At 40.8% G+C, this 22,298-nt stretch overlaps 1 protein-coding gene across 2 annotated transcripts in view; it reads right to left on the bottom strand.

Moving 5' to 3' along the window:
• The window catches only part of FGD6 (FYVE, RhoGEF and PH domain containing 6), a 103,956-nt gene that overhangs the window by 16,619 nt on the left and 65,039 nt on the right, over positions 1 to 22,298 (bottom strand). For both annotated transcript variants that reach the window (XM_073327515.2, XM_073327514.2), the window contains exons 9-18: positions 21,561 to 21,611; positions 18,503 to 18,561; positions 18,329 to 18,400; positions 14,624 to 14,692; positions 12,163 to 12,246; positions 10,929 to 11,008; positions 7,044 to 7,146; positions 5,867 to 6,013; positions 4,802 to 4,904; positions 3,151 to 3,278 (exon numbers count right to left, since the gene is read on the bottom strand). In XM_073327515.2, coding sequence (XP_073183616.2) covers positions 3,151 to 3,278; positions 4,802 to 4,904; positions 5,867 to 6,013; positions 7,044 to 7,146; positions 10,929 to 11,008; positions 12,163 to 12,246; positions 14,624 to 14,692; positions 18,329 to 18,400; positions 18,503 to 18,561; positions 21,561 to 21,611 — 896 coding nt within the window. The remainder of the gene's footprint in view (positions 1 to 3,150; positions 3,279 to 4,801; positions 4,905 to 5,866; positions 6,014 to 7,043; positions 7,147 to 10,928; positions 11,009 to 12,162; positions 12,247 to 14,623; positions 14,693 to 18,328; positions 18,401 to 18,502; positions 18,562 to 21,560; positions 21,612 to 22,298) is intronic.

Below are 22,298 nucleotides of genomic sequence, written 5' to 3'. Positions count from 1 at the left end.
ACAGCATTCACACACCATTCAAGGTCTGAGTAGTACTTTCGGTGACATTTTCTAGAAAGGAACATGTCTAAAGAAAAATTAACAGGCGCTAAGGAGGGCCCTAGCTGTCTGAGCCAAACCTCACGTGGAATGTTGACGCAGCAGAATGACGGGCAATATACTGAAAGTCTTGTGTAAAATTTCTTACAAGATGCTTACGAAGGGATACATCAAAACGTGAGCAACTCAAAGCTGCAGGCAGTGCTAAGAAGGCTTCCCACAGCAGGAAAAGGAATGAATATATATATATATATATTTCAAACTGCAATAAATTAGATTAACTACATTTTATGTTTTAGCAAGGAAATTTTTTCCAGCCCTTGCAGCGGTAGCTTGGTTTTTACAGCATGAAATCCATTACACCCTTTTGCTCTTTCCTAAAGGACAGGAAAAGATTCTCCCTCATAAGAGTGATCTAAAAATATCTTCACCTCAGTTTCTCTGAGAGGTACAGTGGTATTAAAAAAATTCAGAGCCCAATCCTGAATTTCTTGTGCACCAAAAACTTCCTTTGCATCCAAAGGGAATTTTGGGTGCATAAGGAACACAGGAACTGTTCCTAGGTCAGTCATTGCTACCCAGGAATCTATTCTATTTTCCTCAGGTTTTAAAATGATACCGCTGCCAGTGTGAATTTGAATGCATGTATCATATGGTGCTGTTTCCAGGTCACATGCACTCCCTCTTTAGGAGGGGAAATCCAAGACTGTGAGAGGGATTCTCACCCTTGGAAGACTGGGAGATGGTGTGACCAAATTTTGGGCATCCTTCAAACACAGAATATTGCACAGAACACTAAGGGTTTTAGTGGAATATAGGCAGCCTTTTTAGATGCCAATTAATATATTCTGTGTTGTTTGTGTTTCACTGATCTCTGTTGGAATGCATGACTGCCACCTTGAGACACTCACAGAAAACAAGTCGAGTATCTCGTGAAGCTAACGTCAATGAGCAAAGCTTTTAACAATGTAAATGCAGTGACTCCATAATGTCCATTTGAGCCCCTAAGAAAAACTGAAAATAAAATCATATTATTAGATGTAATCCATCAAATCTTCTTGTGTTTGCATGTCCCAGGAGGCCTACATGAGAACCAATACATAAAATAACATGCAAACACACCTTTGGATTCTAAATGATCCCTGCCATTGGCAGATGGAGTTAATCTACATATGTAAAACTCATGCTGCCGCTTGCCAGTGGTGCAGGACTGCTTTTATTTTTAGAAAAAAATTTTTCCTTTTGGTTGACCTCATAGAGCAAAGAATTTGCATATTGCCATCAGCCATGACTGAAATGAAGTTTTGTTTTTGTAGTTTACACCATCATGGTAGAAATTGTTAAAATGCCAAAAAGCCAACACTAGTAGCTAAGCGAAGAGAAACAAGGTGAACCATATATATTTCTATCACAGTTCTACTGACAAAGAACAAGGCTGTCTTACCCATTGTTAGCACACCCATAATAACAAACAATGCCACCACCTAGCTCTTATGTAGCACTTTTCCACAGTACATCATTTTAATAAATATACTAGAGCTTTTCACATTGCCTCCCCATTTTGTCTTCTGTATACTGCCCTGCACTTGCAGAGACCCAGCCTCCATTCTGATCCTAAAATACAGCTGCTAACTCACTCAACTCCATATAGTACTCATTACGGCTACAAAAATTACATGGACGATGCGCCTCCATCGAGGCTGGAAGGAAGACTTCTGTAATCACTGGAGGTTAGATATAGGCCTGTGCACCAGAATAAGAGGTCAGAACACTCCTAGGGCCTGGTCTACACTGGCGGGAGCGCGCAGGGTGCAGTATCGATCTAAGTTACGCAACTTCAGCTACGTGGTGTCTCACCTTGGTGGAGTACCGGAGTCGATGGGAGAGCGCTTGGTGGTTGATTTATTGAGTCTAGACTAAATCGACCCCTGCTGGATCGATCGCTGCCCGTCGATCCAGCAGGTAATGTGAGCTACCTGGACTTTGAGTCCATACACATACAATTAATAGGGTGTTCGCTTACTCCCATACCATCCCACCCTCCAGTGCAGGTGGGTGGGGAATGGGCTCCATCCCCTCCCCCCTTCCCTCTATGTACTGGCCAGGGCAGCTGAGTTGGTCTGTGGTGGTGTTGAATTTGCTGTTGGTATAATCCAACAGTAAATTAGTACCTCCCTGGAGGGGGTTGGAAGGGAGGAAAATCAAGGGAGAATTTCTGATTCAAAAGTATCTGACCACAATGCTTCCTGGGGTGCTGTGGCTCCATCTAAAGTCACAATCAAGCCCCAAGTCTACCCTATAACTAAATTTCAGATGTTTTATTGAGCTATGTCTACACCTTCATTCCCTCCCCGCCGGCCCCAGTGCAGACCTGCTACGGCCGGCCCCTCCCGGCCGGTCCAGGTCCACTGGAGGTGCTGCGGCTGGGGAGGGGCGCCTCTCTCTTGGCACTGAGCTGCTGCGGCGAGAGAGGGCTGGGGGGGAGGGGCGCGTCTTTCCCCAATGTAGCCCCAGGGCAGCCTGCACCCCAAACCCCTCATCCTCAGTCCCACCCCAGAGCCTGCACCCCCTAGCACCCTAACCCTCTTCCCCAGCCCTGAGCCCCCTCCCGCACTCCTCATCCCCAGTAAGAGCCCTCAATCCCCCCACACCCTAACCCTCTGCCCTAGCCCTGATCCCCCTCTCACACTCCAAACCCCTCAGCCCAATCAATTTTGTTATGGGCACCAATATGAAGGTGATGTGTCTCACATCACCTCCATATTGGTGTACATAACAAAATTCATTCCGCACTTTATTCTGTAAAAAATTAGCGGGAACCCTTGTCCACACTACAGCCTATGTTGGCATAACCTACGTCGCTCAGTGGTGAGACCCCCTCCCGCCCCGAGTGACATAAGTGCTCGTGTGCGCAGCCCTATGGTGGCAGGAGAGCTATGATCAGTACAACTGCAGCGCTGTACGCGTACACATGGCCATTGTGTCACCAGAAAAACTCCCCTTTCCTTTAAATGCAGTGTCTGAAAAGGATCACCGAACAGTTTATTTTATTGTTATTAAACATGGATGGTTTAACACTGATGAGAGGTAAAGTTTAAGGAAAACACTTACTTCTTTGAGAGCAGCAGGAATTTTTTTCTGTTTTCTTCCAGACGGAATACTATGTAACACTGTAGACAAGGCACTGGATGGAGATTTATGGTTCACTGGGGATCCGCTCTTAGGAGTGAAGTGGTTATCTAAAATGTATATAGCATGCACAGTGCTTTTATGTTGCAGACGCATATAACATATGCATATAACATATGCATAGTGTTCCTTACAAAAAGTTTTAAACACAGCTATAATTTCTGTTCGGTGTAAGGTCATTTTTTTAAAAAAACACAGTTAATCTTTGAAACACTGCATATGATATTGTATTTCCGAATCATATTAAACTCAACAGGAATTTTGCCTCTCAGTATTGCCAAAAGTTACAGTATCATGACTCAGAGCCCCCAAAATCATGAGATTGGACCAAAAAAATCATGAAGTTTATTTAAAAAAAAGTATAAATCCTGTTTTTGAACTCCCCCTGCCCACTCCCCCATGTGTACAAGACAATTACAGGGTGAAAACTCAACCTTAAATACACACAACATATTCCCACACACAAAATGCAGGCCCCAATTCCCCTCTGCAGCTGCTTCCTGACTCCTCCCCACTACCCAAAAACCCAGTGGCAGGGGCTCCTGCTGCTCTCCACTCCCACCCAGCCAGGTCCTGCAGACCCCAACTCCCTGAGCATGCTTTCTCTCCCCAACTCAGGCCCCCTCCCCCAATCTCCTCAGCAAGATCCTACAGGCTCCCACACCCTCCCCCCTCCATTCCCCAGGCATCAATAGTGGCTCCCTGTGGCCAGCCTGCAGGTCAGAGGGCTGTCCCGGGGTTCTACCTCCATTAACTCCCCCTTCCTGCTTGTGGTTGAGGGGTGGTGATTATTATTAGTATGGATTATGTATGTTACTCTGGTGCCTAGGAGTCCTAGTCATAGACCTGGACCCCATTGTGCTAGGTGCTGTACAAACACAGAACAAAAAGGCAGTCCCTGCTCCAAAGAGATTACAATCTAAGTATAAGGCAAAACAATACAGATGGATATAGGCAGACAGACGGGGGAGTACAAGGAAACAATGACAATACTGGTCAGCATGACAGGCTGCTATTCAAGCAGGGTGGGAAGTGATAGGGTGCTCTGTTCTGCTGCACCTGCTCTGTGACTGACACAGCTCAGGATGCAAAGGGTGCCCCAGTACACTAGACAACTGCTACAGCTACCTGCAGCACAGCATCCACTAGCAGCTGAAGGTGGAAATGGCAGGTGGCCCAGGCAAAGCTCCTGTGCAGCCTCTGCTTTACAACAAGAGCCCTGGAAAAGTCACCCTGAGATCACAAAACTCATAATACTGCAAATATCAACAACACTGATCTCTGGGTTCAAGAGGAAGGACAGACCAGTGGTTAGGTGTTAGCCTGGCATTCAGGAAACCTGCCTTCAGTTCCCTGCTCTGCTACAGAAGTCTTGTGTGACCTTGGGCAAGTCACTTGGTGTCTCTGTGCCTCAGTTCCCCCTTCTGTAAAACGGGTTACTAGTACTTCCCAACCTCACAGGGGTGCTGGGAGGATAAATGTAGTAAAGACTGTGAGGTGCTCAGATACTGTGGAAATGGGGGCTATATAATTATAAGACAGAGAGAGATAGATAAAAAAAGTTTTCTTTTACCTTGTTTCTGTAGTTCTTTGAAACAATGATCACATACTCTTGCTGGTTGGTTTTTCATATAGTCTAAGCCATGTTTATTTGTGGAACACGCTTGGCAGACAATCTGAAAACATGTAAAACGTTATTATATAGCATCTACAACCACACGCACGCCAATCCCTTAAAGACTTATATTTGAGTTTCTCTCAGCCCATGCTATTAAGCCCCAAACAAGTACAATTTTACAACATGAGGGTTTGGAAGAACACGTATGCTAATTCACAGGGATGTTCCACACAAAACACTCTTTCCAGAACTGATTTTACATGACTGACAATATTCTATCGTTATATCATTTTCTGATTTTGTACAGAACATTTTGAATAAATAAAAATTTGAGAATGGGGGGTGAGACTACTGGAATAGTGAGAACTATCAAATTTATGGACTAGCAAGGTGTAAATTAGCAAATTGTTATTGTATTGTCAAATCTCATCTACAAGTTTACTAAGAAACATGCTCCGTTTTTAAAAACTTGTATTTTTAGATCATCACAATATCTATCTAGTTATATTACCCTCTTGTCTGTGTTATGGAGAAATTGATGTGTTTCAACTATACTGAAGACTGAATTCCCATTTGACTAAAAAGTAAGATGTGAAATATGACTATTCCAAGACAGCAATGAAATATACAATAGTTTTTTTTCTAGTTTCATGGGTATGCATTGTTTTGAAGTCTCTCAAAATGGGTCCAACCTTAACTCTCAATCAGTAAAAGATATTTTGAATATTTAAGTTACTTGTCTTGGTTTGCATTGTGCTACTGAAGGAGTGAGGGACATATACTATTTTTTTCTCCTGAAATGTAAAATATGACAAGGAGGACTGAGTAGGTTTAACTAGAGCAGTGGACTAACAACATTATTTCCTACTCTAAATATCCTTGTTATTTTCATTTAAGACACAATGTTCTCCCACTATAGCAATATTGTCAATGTGTTTTAATGCAATCAAATTCTCCCTATATGGAAACAAAAATCTTGAATGACTCTTGCAAAAGAAGGAAGTTACAAGATCACCCAACCTTTCCACATGCCCTGCAGTGATGTCTTCTCCAGGTCAACGTGAATTCACTAGTACAGATCATACACATAGTGGCTCTAGTATCAGGAACCCAGATGGGAGCCTTTGATCCGAGAGGACTATCTTCATCCTCTTTCTCTGGATCAGCCTGAGAAAATGGAGGTGGAACTCCATTAAATTACAAACAGTAATGTATTTTTCACCACTGAATTATCAAGGTTAAATACAAGTATTCTGTTTCCCAATGTTTCTCCATTCACGTAACTGGTCAGTGTCTTAAATACAGATTCTCTGCTGGTTCACCAGCGACATTATCACAACTGAGCTCTAAAAGAAGATGGTGAAATTATTTCATTGGGTCATACAGATGCTAATAAAGCTCTATTTCAGTGCTGCCAATTCAGATATTGAAGGGAATATCTTCAATATCTCCAGGGAAGGGAGGTCCGGCAAATTCCGGCATTTCTCTCTCTCCTCCCCATACCCAGGGATCCCATTCTGGTCCCTGTTCTCGTCTCCCAACTCCTGCCACATAGGGCATGAGCTGGTGCCACCAGGAATTGAGTTCTCGATGGACTCCACTGCACTCCACCATACAGGAACAGACTCCCTCCCTGCATACCACGTTGCAACATCATTTGGTTCAGCCACCTCTCCAGCTGTACCGAGGGGTGGCCAGGTCAGATTTCAGTGGCATTTAGACCACACAGCTGCAGCAATGCTAGGGACTATTCAAGCCGCAGCGGTATTTATTTAGTACAGGACTACTGCTTAAGTGATCAGATCATGCCTCACCCCTCAGCTCCATTGCTTAGGTCACTTTCAGCAAGTGCAAAAACCTTGGCGGGGGAATGGGAGTTTTCGCAGCCCACATTGGCACCACTGCTCTGCTTGTTTAGTTCCAAGATATTCCAATTTGTTTACATCCATTGTCTTAGCTAGAGTTACTCTATTTGAAGTACTAGAATGGATATCTAACCCTTTTTCTCATGTTCTTAGGATTACTGAGAACCTACATCTGAATTTTTCTTAATGAACAAATGAAACTATGGAACATATACATCTCAAATTCTGTTTTATTATTACTTGCCACTTTTCTAAAGTGCTGTGCTAAATTTTAATACTTAGTAGAAATTATATTCATGCCCAAAGAAATCAAAGAGAATGGTGTGGTATACCTCTTCAAGACTTTTACTTGGGTTAAATGTGATTCTCTTCTTTGTATAGTCTTCAATTGATCTGGAGATGGCTTCTAGCCATTCATCTCTTTCTGTAGCAGAACTGTTGGTGTCAAAGACATTGAAGTATGGTTAACATTAAACATTTCTAAAAACTGACTCTGGCTATGGCATGGTTTTTGCCAGGCACAAATCACGTTATTTCTTTTTTGTTTTTAATGACTATTAGTTTAGATTATATTAGGTTGATGTGGGAGTATTAGAGAGAGAAGGAGATTTAGAGCATGGATCTGAAGGCAACTGTGCGATACATAGGATCAGGCAGGACAATTCCAGATGTAAGGGGCAACATAGAAGAAAACCTGGAGGCCCTCATGCATGGGGGATACAAAGAGGACAGCATCAGAATTAGTAGAATGCTGGTCTAATCTGTGAAAAAGATGGGACAAGATATAGGCAGGAGCAGAACTATGTACTATTGGCCCTTTGACTACCCTTCCCTTTGGGAAAAGAATATTTTGCCAAATCCAAATATTTACTTATGTTGTTTTTTTATCCAGTGAGTAAAAAACATTATGCATTAGTTTTCGAATATTCATGTCTCCAGTCAACTTCTATGGCTCAGAGATTCTGACTAAAGTTTTCAAAATTAGGTTGCCTTTAATTACCCTGCTAAATCTGTATTTAAGCAACTAAATTATAAGTGGCCCAATTTTCAGAGGTGCTGGCTGAGCATCCATTGTGCACATTGACTTCAGTGGGACTACTAACATGAGTGCACAATCCAGTCCCTAATCCTGCAAACATTCAGCATTTACTCACTTTAGTAGTCCAAATGAAATCAATTATGTGTTACATGTTTGCAGAATCAGGGCCATAGTGTTCTCATTATTAACCTACAAAAACTAAATTCTGGAGTTCTGTACAGACCAACCGAAGTGCTGTCTAGACTTTCACACAGCCATTAGACCAAACTGGCCATAAGACTTGCAAGATATCTATTTACATCTATATCTCCCCTAGGAAATGGGCAAAGTTTTGCTATGTTAAGTTTGTAAAAATTTAACTTTTCCTTAAGAGTCTTTTCAAACTTCAGTTCTGTTGTGTGTACTGAACATACTGAATATGGCTGTCAGTGAAAACAACAGAAGGGAAGCCTCTCTCTCTAAAGTCTGGTAAGAATTTTATTTGACCTGTTTCGTAACACACAGAGAATGAGCACACTAGAAACATATTAAATTACCAAATGAGAGGCAAAAGCCATTAGAATGAGATATAATAAGATGAATGATACTGAAAGATGAGACATACAGTCTGTATGTAGGTGACTGATTTACCACACATTCATTGTACATACTGATGGAAATTGCATCAGTCATTGAAAAAAATCCATATACCTTTTTCCCCTGGCGCGCACACCCCTGTTCATCTTATAACAGATATAATGGCTTTGGGATTGAGCATTTCCTGAGGATTAATTACAGCTGGAAATCTTCAACTGCACCTTGGGACATCTTCTCCCAACTGGTCATTAATCCTTAGTAAATGCCTTGTGCTTCTATCATTATTGTTTAAATCATGATTCTTACCTAGATAGCTTAAATGAGCCAGACAAGCACTGGATTTATTTTTATTTTAAAAAAAGAAGAGAATTGAATGCTCCCAAAGAAGCAAGAATGACAGCACTAGAAAATGAAGTTTTATAGAAACACAGAAGCAGCATTTCAAGTATCAATATGTCTTAATTCAGAGATGGTGGGGCCACTTCTAAGGGTTAAATTTTAAGGACCTAGCCGCAATTGAGGTCAATGCTTGTTGTCGAAAAAGAGTACCACAATCAGCACTTATTACAGCAGTAGCATGTTTGTTTAGGTGTGTGAGGTTTTTTTTTTTTTTTTTTATTAAACTGTTAACACCTTTCTGCTAGGGAACAGTTTGATTCCACCAAATTTTTTCTATATAAAGTACTTCACCAAGTTTGATAGAAACAATTTTTGGGCACAAAAGTTAGAAGAAATAAATGCGATGCATTCAGCCTTTGGAAATTATAATCTATTTTTATAATAATGTCATTTACATGGAAAAAAATCACAACCCCTTAGCCAAAGCTAGTCTATATATGCAGAGGAGTCTCAGTTTATTTCCTCTCACTTACAATGAAAATATCATTCCCATGCATCATTCTGAAATGTTAATTTCCCCTGAATAGTGAGACCAAACAAACCCATAATCTCAAATGTTAAGATTCAATTATATGTATATTCATTTGGCACCCCAATAACTTTAAGGATAATTCAGTGTTATTTCCATAGAGCATCATATTAGCCAGAGCAGAGATGGTATCATAGTCCTATCCTGCATTTGTGTCAAGGCTCTTCCTACATATTTGCGAAGTGCTCAGTCATTCTGGCACCTAGGCACCAAACATCTGAATTTGCACTGACTGCAGCGTTCAATGGCAAAATTGTCACGGACTTCAACAGGTGCAGAATCAAGCCTTATACTCTGAGAAATGCATCTTTCCCCCAATATGAAAAATATCTGCATTAGAGATAAATGTAAATACAAACACCACTTCTTTTCAATCCCCAGTTATAAATTACTCAGGCACAACTGTGCTACTTCCTTTGGCTACTTGGACAATGCTAAGTCGGGTCCCACTCTATTTGAAACACTGTTTTTGTGCAGACATCCTGAAGTCAACAGATGCAAGGTCACAGAGAATGACAAAGCCCACACTAATGCTGTTTTGCAAAAAGAAGAGGGAATGTACCTTTGCTCATTGACATCAGTATTGTCACAGCGGAGAGAATGTACAACACTCATGGCTCAAATTCTCTAAACAGCTAGAATAGGAGAATCAAGCCTTTGGAAAAGACAGCTTCACAAAGGCAGATAAGAGCTTTTCTACAGTAATTTAGTGGCAGTGAATACTCTGACATATTTTCCTAGAGCCACTGATTTGATTAATATATGTGGGAGCCAAAATGTGAAAGAAGATTTGGCCAAAGTCCACACTGTCTCTGTTTTTTATATGTTTCAATAATTTAATGCCACCTCTACTTTGCAGCCTCAAAATAGAATCTGTTTCCTGTTCTAATGACATCTGTGCTACAGCTAGAAGACCCTCTCCCTCAAACTTATATCATAAGCCCTCGTTATCACATCAGTATTTTATTGCTGGATTTCATGTCTCCCCTTGTTAATGCTAAAAAGAGAAATGTCGTCACTTAGCAGTAACTTTCGAAGAGAAGCAGAAACAGAAAAAAAGGTCAAAATTAAATCTCTCTTTTCAAAGCCTAAAATAAAACCACTTAAGTGAACATTTTTAGACTTATGTTTTTTAAAAGGGGCAGCATTTTTTCTCCTCAAAAGGTAGCAAGAAATAATTCTCATAGGGTATTGGGTAACTTGAATAAAACTCATACTTTCTGTCTTTTCAGTCTGGTGAACAGTTAAACAATTGTAATGGTGTGAGCAAAATTCTGATACAAATGGTAGTCATTGCCCAGACAGTTTAAAGACTAACCTCCTTTGGTACAGAATCTGAACTTGGGGGAAGTTTTCCCTAGAAATCAAGGTGACCTGCAGAACGGTGGCATTACATGAATTTAAAAACTCATTAGCTATGACTCCATGATCATCTAAAATACCACAACTTAAATAACATGAAGAGAAGGGAATTGAAACTAGTTTGTCTTCATTTGAGGAACCCTCTACAAATTCTCCATGCTTCTAGAGTTACTATTGTAAATGAGAGCAACTTTCATAGCACAAATACAAAACAATGAGTGTAAGCTTAGACAACATGCAGCTCCATAGTTTATGTATTGTATCTGAAAAATGTGTGCTATTTAATATACATTATTTGCTTAGGATATTTACCTTGCTGAGAGTATGAAAGATCGCTCTACGCTTTCTATGTTCAACTCATTTTGATAAGCTTCCTGGGTTGGTTTTCTAACCTATAATGGACATAGAAAACAACTCTTAATGAAAATGAATCAATATGACTTCAAGGAGATACCTGTAACAGGCGAACTAAAGCAATAGAATTTTCTCTTGCAGAAAAAGTGGACAGGAAATAGCACAACAGTAGGAGCTCACGCACCAGCCCATCACTTCTGAAATCCTGAGTTTCAAGTGTAACTGAGTTTATAGGTTGAGTGTTTATGTAGCCACCCCAGAACATTTGCTGACATCCCAAAACACAGCATGCAGTCTTGTAAATAGTCCCTCATGCTGTCTCCTGTGAATCTGGACCTCCAGCTGAACTTGGCCCTCTTCTCTGGCAGCATCATGGATAAGACACTTTACTGCTGAGCAGGAGCAGAAGGCGTTTGTCCTACTGCACCAGTGCCTCCTAACAGCTGTGTCTGCTTATGTCTGTGTACATAATAGATGTTTCTTGATACAGCTCAGGATACTCCAGCTGGGCGACGGCTGGACACAACACTTTTTTAGAGGGGTTATAGGAAAGGTACGGTTAAAAAAAGAGGGGAGGAGGTCAACTTTGGGGTCTTTTCATGAAGGCCTCAGATTGTAGCCCTCTTAACGCCTGTATTTTCCCCTAGGATTGGCAGTCTTTGGAGAAACCCAGCTGTGGAGGATTTTGCTCACCAGAAAGTTCTCAGGCAATCAGAGGTGTGTGTTTTTTGAGAGCGGGCAAAAAGGTCAGAATGGCCATGAGGCAGGGGAGGAGCAGCCATACATACATAAGTTGGCAGCCTTTGTTTCAGGGAAGCCTACGTCTGGACCCAAGGTGGTTAACATTAAGGTGCAATAGTAGAACTGCCTGAGAAAGCCTTCCTAGGCCAGCCAACACTAATCAGGTATTTAGGCAGTTCTCTCTCTCTGTTTCTCCTCTTTGATAGAATTACAATTCTCCTCTTCTTCCAACTGGCCCCCAACAATAAATGCATTTTAAAAAGGACACTTATTAATGGCCCAAAAGTCCACACCATGCAACAAAGGTTGTGTGTCTATCACGGCTTTTAATATAAGCAATTTATAATATTTCTTTCCAACAATAAACTTACTTGTCTATGGAAAAATTACATGCAGGAGTTAAAATAAGTTTCGACAAAAAGTTGCCATAGCAGAGATCTCAGAGACTCACCTTCATTCCAGCCAATGAAAGCATGTTGTTGAGTTTATACATGCCAGACTGTACTGGAGTTGTATATAACAGAGCATCATTAAACTGCAATATAAAACACACACACTTTCAAATGGCTAAAGGATTAAATAATAAAAAGATAGTTTCAACTAGAGCAGGGGCAGGCAAACTTTTGGCCTGAGGGCCGCATTGGGTTTCTGAAATTGTATGGACGGCCAGTTAGGGGAGACTGTGCCTCTCCAAACAGCCGGGCATGGCCCGCTCTCTATCAGACCCCCCCCACTTCTTGCCCCTGATGGCCCCCCCTGGACTCCTGCCCCATTGAACCCCTCCTGTTCCTTGACGGTCCCCCGTGGATCCCTGCCCCATCCACCCCCCCTGCTCTCGGTCCCCTGACTGCCCCTGGACTCCCCTCCCCATCAACCTGCCCTCCTTCCTGACTGCCCCTCCCGGGACCCCTGCCCCAACCACCCCACTGCTCCCTCTCCCCCCAACTGCCCCCCGCTGCTCTATCCAACCCCTCATCTCCTTTTTACTGCCCCCTGGGACTGCTACTCCCATTCAACTCCCATTCCTGGCCCTCTGACTGCCCCGACCCCTATCCACGCCCCTGACCACCCCGCGAACTCCCCTGCCCTCTATTAAACCCCCTCCCTGCTCCCTTACTGCACTGCCTGGAGCACCGGTGGCTGGCTGCACCAGGACAGCCAGCCGCGCAGCACAGAGCACCGGGTCAGGCCGGGCTCTGCAGCCCCACTGTCCAGAGTATTGCACCGCGCGGCGGCGTGGCTGCAGGGGAGTGGGGACAGCCTCCTGGGCCAGCAGCTCAGGGGCCGGACAGGACGGGCCCGCGGGCCGGATGTGGCCTGCGGGCCATAGTTTGCCCACCTCTGAACTATAGTGTACTGAAATGTATGAAATTTGTATAGAATGGATACACATGCATTGAAGGTAGAAATTTAGAGTCTAGAAATGTGTCCTCTACATGTTATTACTTTAGTTTGGATTCTGAGAAGAGAGTTCTATTTACTTATAACAAATTTTCATGTATACAACGTAGGTAAGAATATAGGTCTATTAACATTTTAGTTATGTAAACATTTTTGTCACATTCTCTGCACAAAGACTTTTTAAAAGCTGAAAGGAAATTCCCAAAATAAAAAAGCTACTTATCAATGAAAAGCACATTATTTATGGGCAAACTGGGAGTACTGATCTCAGGGAATAGGCCATTGAAACCCATAAGGAACAGTTTCTTGCAAATAAAAAGTTATATTACACACACACAAACCTGCATTCAGAGAACATTAGTAAAGTTGCAAAGTCAAGCACCCAAAAGTTAGGAAATGCTAGAATTAAGGTTACCTGTGCCTAGGGTAGTGTATGCATCTCTAGTTATTCTCATCACAAACGAATGCTGAACAAATATAAACAATGAAGAGCACATAGTGGTACTTCATATGGTATTCTGGACTGCACTTTGTCGGAATTAGTGCAAAAGGCTTCACGTAGGGCTTGTCTACGCTACCCACCAGATCAACAGGCAGTGATCGATCCAGCGGGAGTCGATTTATCGCGTCTAGTATAGATGTGATAAATAGACTGCTGAGCGCTCTTCCGTCGACTACGGTACTCCACCAGAATGAGGAGCGCAAGCGGAGTCGGCAGGAGAGCATCACTGCACTAAGTCGACAGCTGAAGACACCGTAGTAAGTAGATCTAAGTACGTCAACTTCAGCTACACTATTCATGTAGCTGAAGTTGTGTATCTTAGCTCGACCCCGCACGGTAGTGTAGACAAGCCCTAAATTTGAGGAGCTGCTATATTATTTGTATTACACTAGCACCAGCTAAGATGGTGCCCCGTTGTGCCAGACACTGCACAAACATATAGGAAGAGTCAGATCCTGCCTCAAATTGTCTTGTCTATTTAGACATAAACTGACAAAGGATGGGGAGGGAAGCAGACAGAGAGACTGTGTGACTTATCCAAGGTCACAGAGCAGGTCAGCAGCAAGGCCAGGAATAGAATCTAGGACCCTTGACTCCCCAACCCAGTGCCCAATCCAAAGATATACTATAAACGTTTTAAAAATGTGACAAGTAATGCTCTGGACACCAGATTTTCAAATCTATTAGACTTCAAAGGACTAGAGTAGTAGTCTCAGCTTTTCAAAACCTCAGATTCTTTTCTCAAAAAGTTCTTAAAAACAGTGACTGAATTTTGGTCAAACAGAAATAATTTTATAACTGGGATTTTTTGTTTATTTTTTTGTGTACACAAATCACTTTGCTAAACCACACTGAACACACCAAACAGTGATACAAACTGCATATAAAATGCTCAATTTTTTAAACAGTCAGCTGAAGTTGCCAGTTATTTATATTTGTGGTGTGAATGTTTCTACCACTATTGAATTACTCTGGCATTAGGCACATAGAAATGTACATGGCATCTTACCAGAAAAAACATTCGCGGCTGCATGACCTTCCTGGAAAGCTTCATCAACGTTCCTTCTTTGAGAAAGACCTGGCAAGTTAAAGAAGATAAACAAATATTGCAAAACTTAGCTATTGAGAGCACAAAAACTGCATGAATAAGCTTCTCTCTTTAAAATTCTTATTCATTTAGTGCCATAGATGTGTTTAAAATTTCATATAAGACACGAAGTAAAACACATCAAGCACAAATGATCATGAAGAAAGATTTCCTGTTCTGGAATACAAAACTTGGAGACTAGCCTTTTTGATAAACCTGTTATTAAAAATGTACTCCTGCATAATTAGCCCTAGGTATCTTTATAAATACAGTAAATATAAATGGATTAATAAAAGAGGAATTTATTGGAATTAGAAGATCTGCTTAGCAAAATATAAAACTAATACTTGGACACTGGAAGAAGGTCCCATCTGCAATAAATGAAAGGGCCTCACTATCAACTGACTTAGCTTCTTATGAGAAGTTGATCCTTAACTGCAGACAACATGCAACATCCAGAAGATATGGACTCCATGTTTAAATCATATAAAATTGCTAACCTATCACATATGGAGCTGCTCATACCCTTTTCAGAGGCTGAGCAACAGTGCTCCCACAATTGCAGCTTATGGACAAAATTCTGCAAACATCAGAACAAGTAACTTCACTCATGTGAGTAGTTTCACTGAGATCAGTGGGACTGCTCATGGCAGGGTGATTGAGAGAATAAAGATGGGTCCTGACATCTGTATCTCACTTGTTTAGTGTTGTACAAGTCACATTATGAATCAATTTAAATCTCGAATAAGAAAAAATCCTAAGAGGTTCCACTGTAATTACCGAGCTTCTGCTATTAAAATGTAATTGGGACAAAGGTCTCGATCCTGTACTTGAGAGGAGCTGATCATCCTCAACCCCCAATGAAATTCACAGGGATTGTGTACTTGCACTGGAGGGTGGAGTTTGCTCTAACTTATTTTTAAGTCTTTCCTCTGACTTCTCATGTTCCAACTAAAGTAGCAACAATGTGGTGACAAAGCTTGCAGTATAACTGCTAACAAAATGCACAGAACGATAGAATCGTAGGACTGGAAGGGACCTCAAGAGGTCTTCTAGTCCATTCCCCTGCACTCAAGGCAGGACTAAGTATTATCTAGACCATCCCTTACAGGTGTTTGTCCAACCTGCTCTTAAAAATCTCCAACGATGGAGATTCCACAACCTCCCTAGGCAATTTATTCCAGTACTTAACCACCCTGACAGTTAGGAAGTTTTTCTTAATGTCCAACCTAAACCACTCTTGCTGCAATTTATGTACATTGCTTCTTGTCCTATCCTCAGAGGTTAAGTAGAACAATTTATTATCCTCCTCTTTATAACAACCTTTTATGTACTTGAAAACTTATGTCCCCCCTCAGTCTTCTCTTCTCCAGACTAAACAAACCAAATTTTTTAGTTCTTCCCTCATAGATCATGCTTTCTAGACCTTTAATCATTTTTGTTGCTCTTCTCTGGACTTTCTCCAATTTGTCCACATCTTTCCTGAAACGTGGCACCCAGAACTGGACACAATACTCCAGTTGAGGCCTAATTAGCGCAGAGTAGAGTGGAAGAATTACTTCTTGTGTCTTGCTTACAATATTCCTGCTAATACATCCCAGAATTATGTTAGCTTTTTTTGCAACAGCGTTACACTGTTGACTCATATTTAGCTTGTGATCCATTGTGACCTCCAGATCCCTTTCTGCAGTACTCCTTCCTAGGCAGTCATTTCCCATTTTGTATTTGTGCAACTGATTGTTCCTTCCTAACTGGAGCACTTTGCATTTGTCCTTATTGAATTTCATCCTATTTATTTCTAACCATTTCTCTAGTTTGTCCAGATCATTTTGAATTTTAATCCTATCCTCCAAAGCACTTGCAACCCCTCCCGGCTTGGTATTGTCTGCAAACTTTATAAGCATATGCTGTATGCCATTATCTAAATCACAGAAGAAGATACTGAACAGAACTGGACCCTACTTGATATGCCCTTCCAGCTTGACTGTGAACCACCGATAGCTACCCTCTGGGAATGATTTTCCAACCAGTTATGGACCCACCTTACAGAAGCTCCATCTAGGTTGTATTTCCCTAGTTTGTTTATGAGAAGGTCATGCGAGACAGTATCAAAAGCTTTACTAAGGTCAAGATGTACCACACCTACTGCTTCCCCCCTATCTATAAGGCTTGTTACCCTGTCAAAGAAAGCTATTAGGTTGGTCTGACACAATTTGTTCTTGACAAATCCATGCTGACTGTTACTTATCACCTTATCTTCTATGTGTCTTCAAATTGACTGCCTAATTATTTTCTCCATTATCTTTTTGGGTACTGAAGTTAAATTGGCTAGTCCGTAATTCCCCTTCTGATAGATGGGCACTATATTTGCTCTTTTCCTGTCCTCTGGAATCTCACCCATCTTCCATGATTTTTCAAAAATAATCGCTAATGGCTCAGTTATCTCCACATGTGTACGTGTGCAGGACTTCATGTTCGAAAACTGTTAGGTTTTCATAAAAAATTTTTCCTCAAAAATTAAATGGAAAATGTCTTGGGAGTAAGGACTCTTATTCCACCATCAGCACCAACTAAGCAAGGGATCATTTTTCTCACAGACTTTAAGACCGAAAGGGACCATCATGATCCTCTAGTCTGAGCTCCTGCACATTGCAGGCCACAGAACCTCACCCACCCACTCATGTAATAGACTCTTAACTTCTGGATGAGTTACTGAAGTCCTCAAATCTTGATTTAAAGACTTCAAGTTACAGAGAATATCCACCATTTACTCTAGTTTAAACATGAAAGTGACCCATGCTCTGTGATGCAGAGGAAGCTGAAAGCTCCACAGGGTCTCTGCTAATCTGACCTGAAGGAAAAGTCCTTCCTGACCCCATATATGGCAATCAGTTAGACCCTGAGCATGCAGGCCAGACCCACCAGTCAGATACCTGGGAAGGAATTCTCTATAGTAACTCAGAGCCCTCTCCATCTAGTGTCCCGTTTCTGGCCTTCAGAGATATTTGCTGCCAGCAGTTGCAGATTAAACTTATCAAGCTCAGTCTTGAAGCCATAGAGGGGATAGTATGATGAGACTGGCTACAATGGCATGGAGCCAGTCTCATCATACCATCCCCTCCATAAATTTATCAAGCTCAGTCTTGAAGCCAGTTAGGTTTTTGGCCCGCCCCCCCCGGGTCTCCTTGGAAGGCTGTTCCAGAACTTCACTCCTCTGATGGTTAGAAACCTTCCTCTAATTTGAAGCCTAAACTTGTTGATGACTAGTTTATATCCATCTGTTCCTGTGTCCATATTAGTGCTTAACTTACAACTCCTCTCCTTTCCTGGTATTTATCTCTCTGATGTATTTATAGACAGCAATCATATCTCCCTTCAGCCTTCTTTTGGTTAGGCTAAACAAGTCAAACTCTGAGTCTCCTCTCATAAGGTAGGTTTTGCATTCCTCTGATCATCCTAGTAGCCTCTCTCTGCACCTGTTCCAGTTTGAATTAATCTTTATTAAACATGGGAGACCAGAAATGCACACAGTTCTCCCTGCTTTAACAGTAGTTATATATACTTAGTATCACTTTAGTGTGCAGTTTCCTTGCTGCTATCTGCTGAATGCTCTTTTGCAGAACTTACCCTTCCTGGTTGAACAATCTCATGATGCCCATTTAAACTGTACTGAATCTGCATGAGCTTCTGAAAGTTATCCTATGTGGGAAAAAACACACAAAAATAGAATTGCCTTTCAATTTAATGAAAATGCATTAGACAGCTTTAGCAGACATCAACTTCCACAATTATGATACTTACTCCCTGTTTCATGATATCATTGGCATGGTTGGCTACTTCTATGACAACAGCCAGAGCACCTAAAGTGTGAAGGAACAGAATTTAGGTATACAATCTAGCCAGCGGTTCAGTGTTCAAAAACATGTTGCCCAATTCAGCTGGTGATAAGGGGCTCAAGAGTGTGACCCAAAGCTCACGGAAGTCAGTGGGAGTCTTTCCGTTGCCTTCAGTGGTCTCTGGATTAGGTCATAAAAGCTGCGTCCTTGCAAACCACCATCCATTGTGGCAGCGCTTTTCTGCCATGTTAGCCACCAAATTTCTTAAAGTTAACTGAAATGACGGCACTCATTTTGCCAACAAAATTAAGCTCACACTCAGCTTGCCTTACTCACACAACTAGTCCCTTTTACTTCAAGGTGACCACTTGTGTAAATAATTGTATAATGTGAGCAGGATTAAGTCCCAGTGTACACTCAGCACAGGGACTCAGCCAATAACCATCTTTTTCCATTGCACACGTTTCCCTGAAATGTTGGTCACAGAATTCAGAGGACTTCCAGTGGAGCTATCGCTGTATTTTCAATTTTCTGTCTTTGGGTTTATTGCTGACTAAGATTATTTTCAAGTTTAAAATCCCACACATTTCTTTTTAAGTGTCAAATGTTTTGTACCCAAGTGGTTTTGAAAATGTAAAATCTCTAAAAGGGAAGAGTTACCCAAGATGGAAGGCAGTTTGGTATCTCTGTATTCAATGAAAAAAACCCCTACACAATGGAAAAAAGTGTTTCAAATTACTGCAATAGGATGAAAGGAGCATGTGAATTACTGCACAGAGCAGCAGCATTTCATACAGAATTCAAATCTGCAATTCATTTAACTGCAGAAAACAGATAAACTCACTTTACTGAAAGTTAGCACAAATAACTATGTGGTGACAGACTAAGATACAGATCACCCTCTGAACCATTTGAATGCAATTAAGCATCCCAAATAATGGAACTTTTATAGGTTTAGAGATGTCCAGAAATACTATCACTAGGCCACTAAAACCAAAACACTATTTTTTCTTTCTATGCTGGTATTTAGACAGGTCTCATCAGTGTAGCACTTGAGTTCCTGGACATACACATCCAGAACTGTTCAGTTCTTAGCGAGACAGAAAATAGGTTAAAACATGCAATTGCCAAACTTCAAAAGGTACAGAGGTGTTTAAGGCCTGAGCTGGGAATTAAGTGGAAGCATGAACTAGAAGCTCCCACTTAGATTGATGTAAGGAGCATTTTGGGGTTTTGTTTCAAGTGTCTTTCACATAGGAAACAAATACAGCTTCCAAATAATCAAAAGGCATGGAAATACCGAACACGCCCAATGAACATAATACTAGCAAGATCAGGAGGTCTTTAAACTTAGGGCCTCTCAGAGAGTCAGCTGCACGTGTGGAAGCTGAGCCACAGGAATTCTCTATCCAAAGAAAGCTGGAATGAATTGGCTCCAAATAAGATACAGGTGGCTGAACATTTCTTCAAACCGCCTTCAGAGATCTGGTATGAAAACAAATCCACGCCAACGTATTCACTCATTGACTTCAGGAAAAATTAAGACAGATGAATCCTATGGTAAATTGGCTGGGATTCACAGAGGAAGATTTAAGGTCACATTATCTTTTATGGTATTGTGATTCCAAAATAAACCTTAAGATTTTGAAAGTCTAATAACTATACTCAAGAGTAAATAATACATGAAGTGAACAGGTGTAGGAAATGGTATGAAAACTGTTTTTGGAAAGAAGGCTCCTCTCACTTTCTAATGTTGCACTACCTAGAAGGAGTAACTCATCTACAAGAAAGCACAGAGGTCCCTGAGGTGACCTGCAGATATAGTTTTGAGACACCTAGCCCAGATAGGTCTTTATTTACACAGTTAAAGGGAGACAGCCAACTTCACTATTCCATTTTGACTTGTTTTTTAACCTACTGTTGTCACAAGCAACACCTAGATTACTAAAAATGAAAGATGAGAGGATTTTTTCATATCTAGATTTAGTTTGTCGTCTTCATAACATTTGACAGTTCTTTCATTGTTTCCCCTGTACAGCTACAGTTAAGTTTCCCTATTTGTCTTTGATATAGCAACAAAGGACAGAAAAACATTTTAGAATATAAGGAAATGTGATTGCTGAAAGCACACAAGTTTGGCAGAGGAGACTCAAGAGAAGGTGCAGACCTGACACTACTTATAACTCATTTTTTGAAATTGACTAGATTTCAAGTGTCCAGTGTTGCATTAGTGCAGGGGTCTCAAACATGCGTCTTGGAGTTATTTCCTGCGGCCTGCCATAGGCGCCGACTCCACTGGCAGCCAAGCTTCAAACATTACTGAATGTCTATATTTTATTAAAATCCCTCTTCGCATTACAGTTCTAAAAAAGTTAATACATTGACTTTGATTAGCATACAATATTACTCTTATTTTTTTTTCATTTTTGACTATACTTTTGTATCATTGTATGAAAAGGTTTCAGTGATGTGGCCCTCGGGCCAATGTGCTAGTCCTCATGTGGCCCTCGTGGTGATTTGAGTTTGAGATCCCTGCATTAGTGCTAGTTTATTCATATCTATTATCAATGCATGGAAGTTACTGGCTCAGCTAACACTGAAAAAATGAAGACGTGAAACAATCTTTACCTATTTGCCCCCCCAAAAGCTGCTCCCTTTGTATATTCAGAGTCATTATTTGCTTGCTTAAACCATAAAAATAGATCCTTCTTAGTTCTACTAACACTGCAGAGCCAAACCTGGTGATGATGAGAGTGCAAGGAGGAAAGAACTAGAGCTTGAATTTCAGTCCCTGAATTCATTTTACAGGGACAGCTGTTTTTACTTGTAAACTTTGAACATTCTTTTTTGGGGAAAAAAACACGGAACCCTTCAACGTCTCTTTTCATAGTAACATAAAACTGAATAAAAATATATTTACTGGTTCACTACATTATATGCATCGAAAGTTAAAGTTTAGAAATATTCTCATTTTTCATCTTTAACAAACCTTCTCTTTATTTAATCTACAGAAATATATTTACCTTGAGTATCCCTATAGTCTGCGGAGTCTTCTAAAAGATTCTTTAAATAATCTGCATAAGAAAGAAAAAATATTACATAAATATGTTGGGAAAGAACCAGTGTTATAAAAAGGGGGAAAAAAAGCATAAAAATTGCTGGAAAAAATGTTCTTTTGGGTAGATGTGTGCAATAAACTATAGCCCCTAATGGATTAAAAACAAACAAACAATCAGATGAAATATCACTAAAATACTTGTTTTTGGAGTGTAACAGAAAATGTAATATCAACATCAGCCCAGCTACACAGTATCTGTGCACAACACAATATTTACACTGAATGTTTCAGGTAAAAAAAGGAATGATGAGCAGTGAAATAAGTAAAAAAATGTGTTCTATTATACTCAGGGAGAGAGTTCACAGAAACAGTGTTTTCAGGCAAATGACATAATTGGTATAGGTGTTATATTTCAGAACAAATCGATGAACAGCAGTTATCCGTTAATTATTCAGTGTGACAAAAGGCATCTATACAAAGCTATACCACATGCACTTATTTGTGTTCAATTTTGTATAGGTCATGACAGATTTTGAAGATTACAAATGTTACTGTGTTGTGTGTTAGTACCTAACCTGATTGTAATAAATAAACAGTATTAGGCAAAAGAATGTTCTGGTTGTTTTATTATGTGGAAGAATTTTTGTTCCAATAAAGGAAAATAAACTATCAAATTTTGGTGTGTGTTAGTTTGGTTGTGATC

Source organism: Lepidochelys kempii, chromosome 1 (assembly GCF_965140285.1).
Source record: "Lepidochelys kempii isolate rLepKem1 chromosome 1, rLepKem1.hap1, whole genome shotgun sequence".
In the NCBI taxonomy this organism is placed as follows: domain Eukaryota; kingdom Metazoa; phylum Chordata; order Testudines; family Cheloniidae; genus Lepidochelys; species Lepidochelys kempii.
Note: the sequence above shows the minus strand (reverse complement) of the source record. Positions and strands in the feature narration are given on the sequence as shown.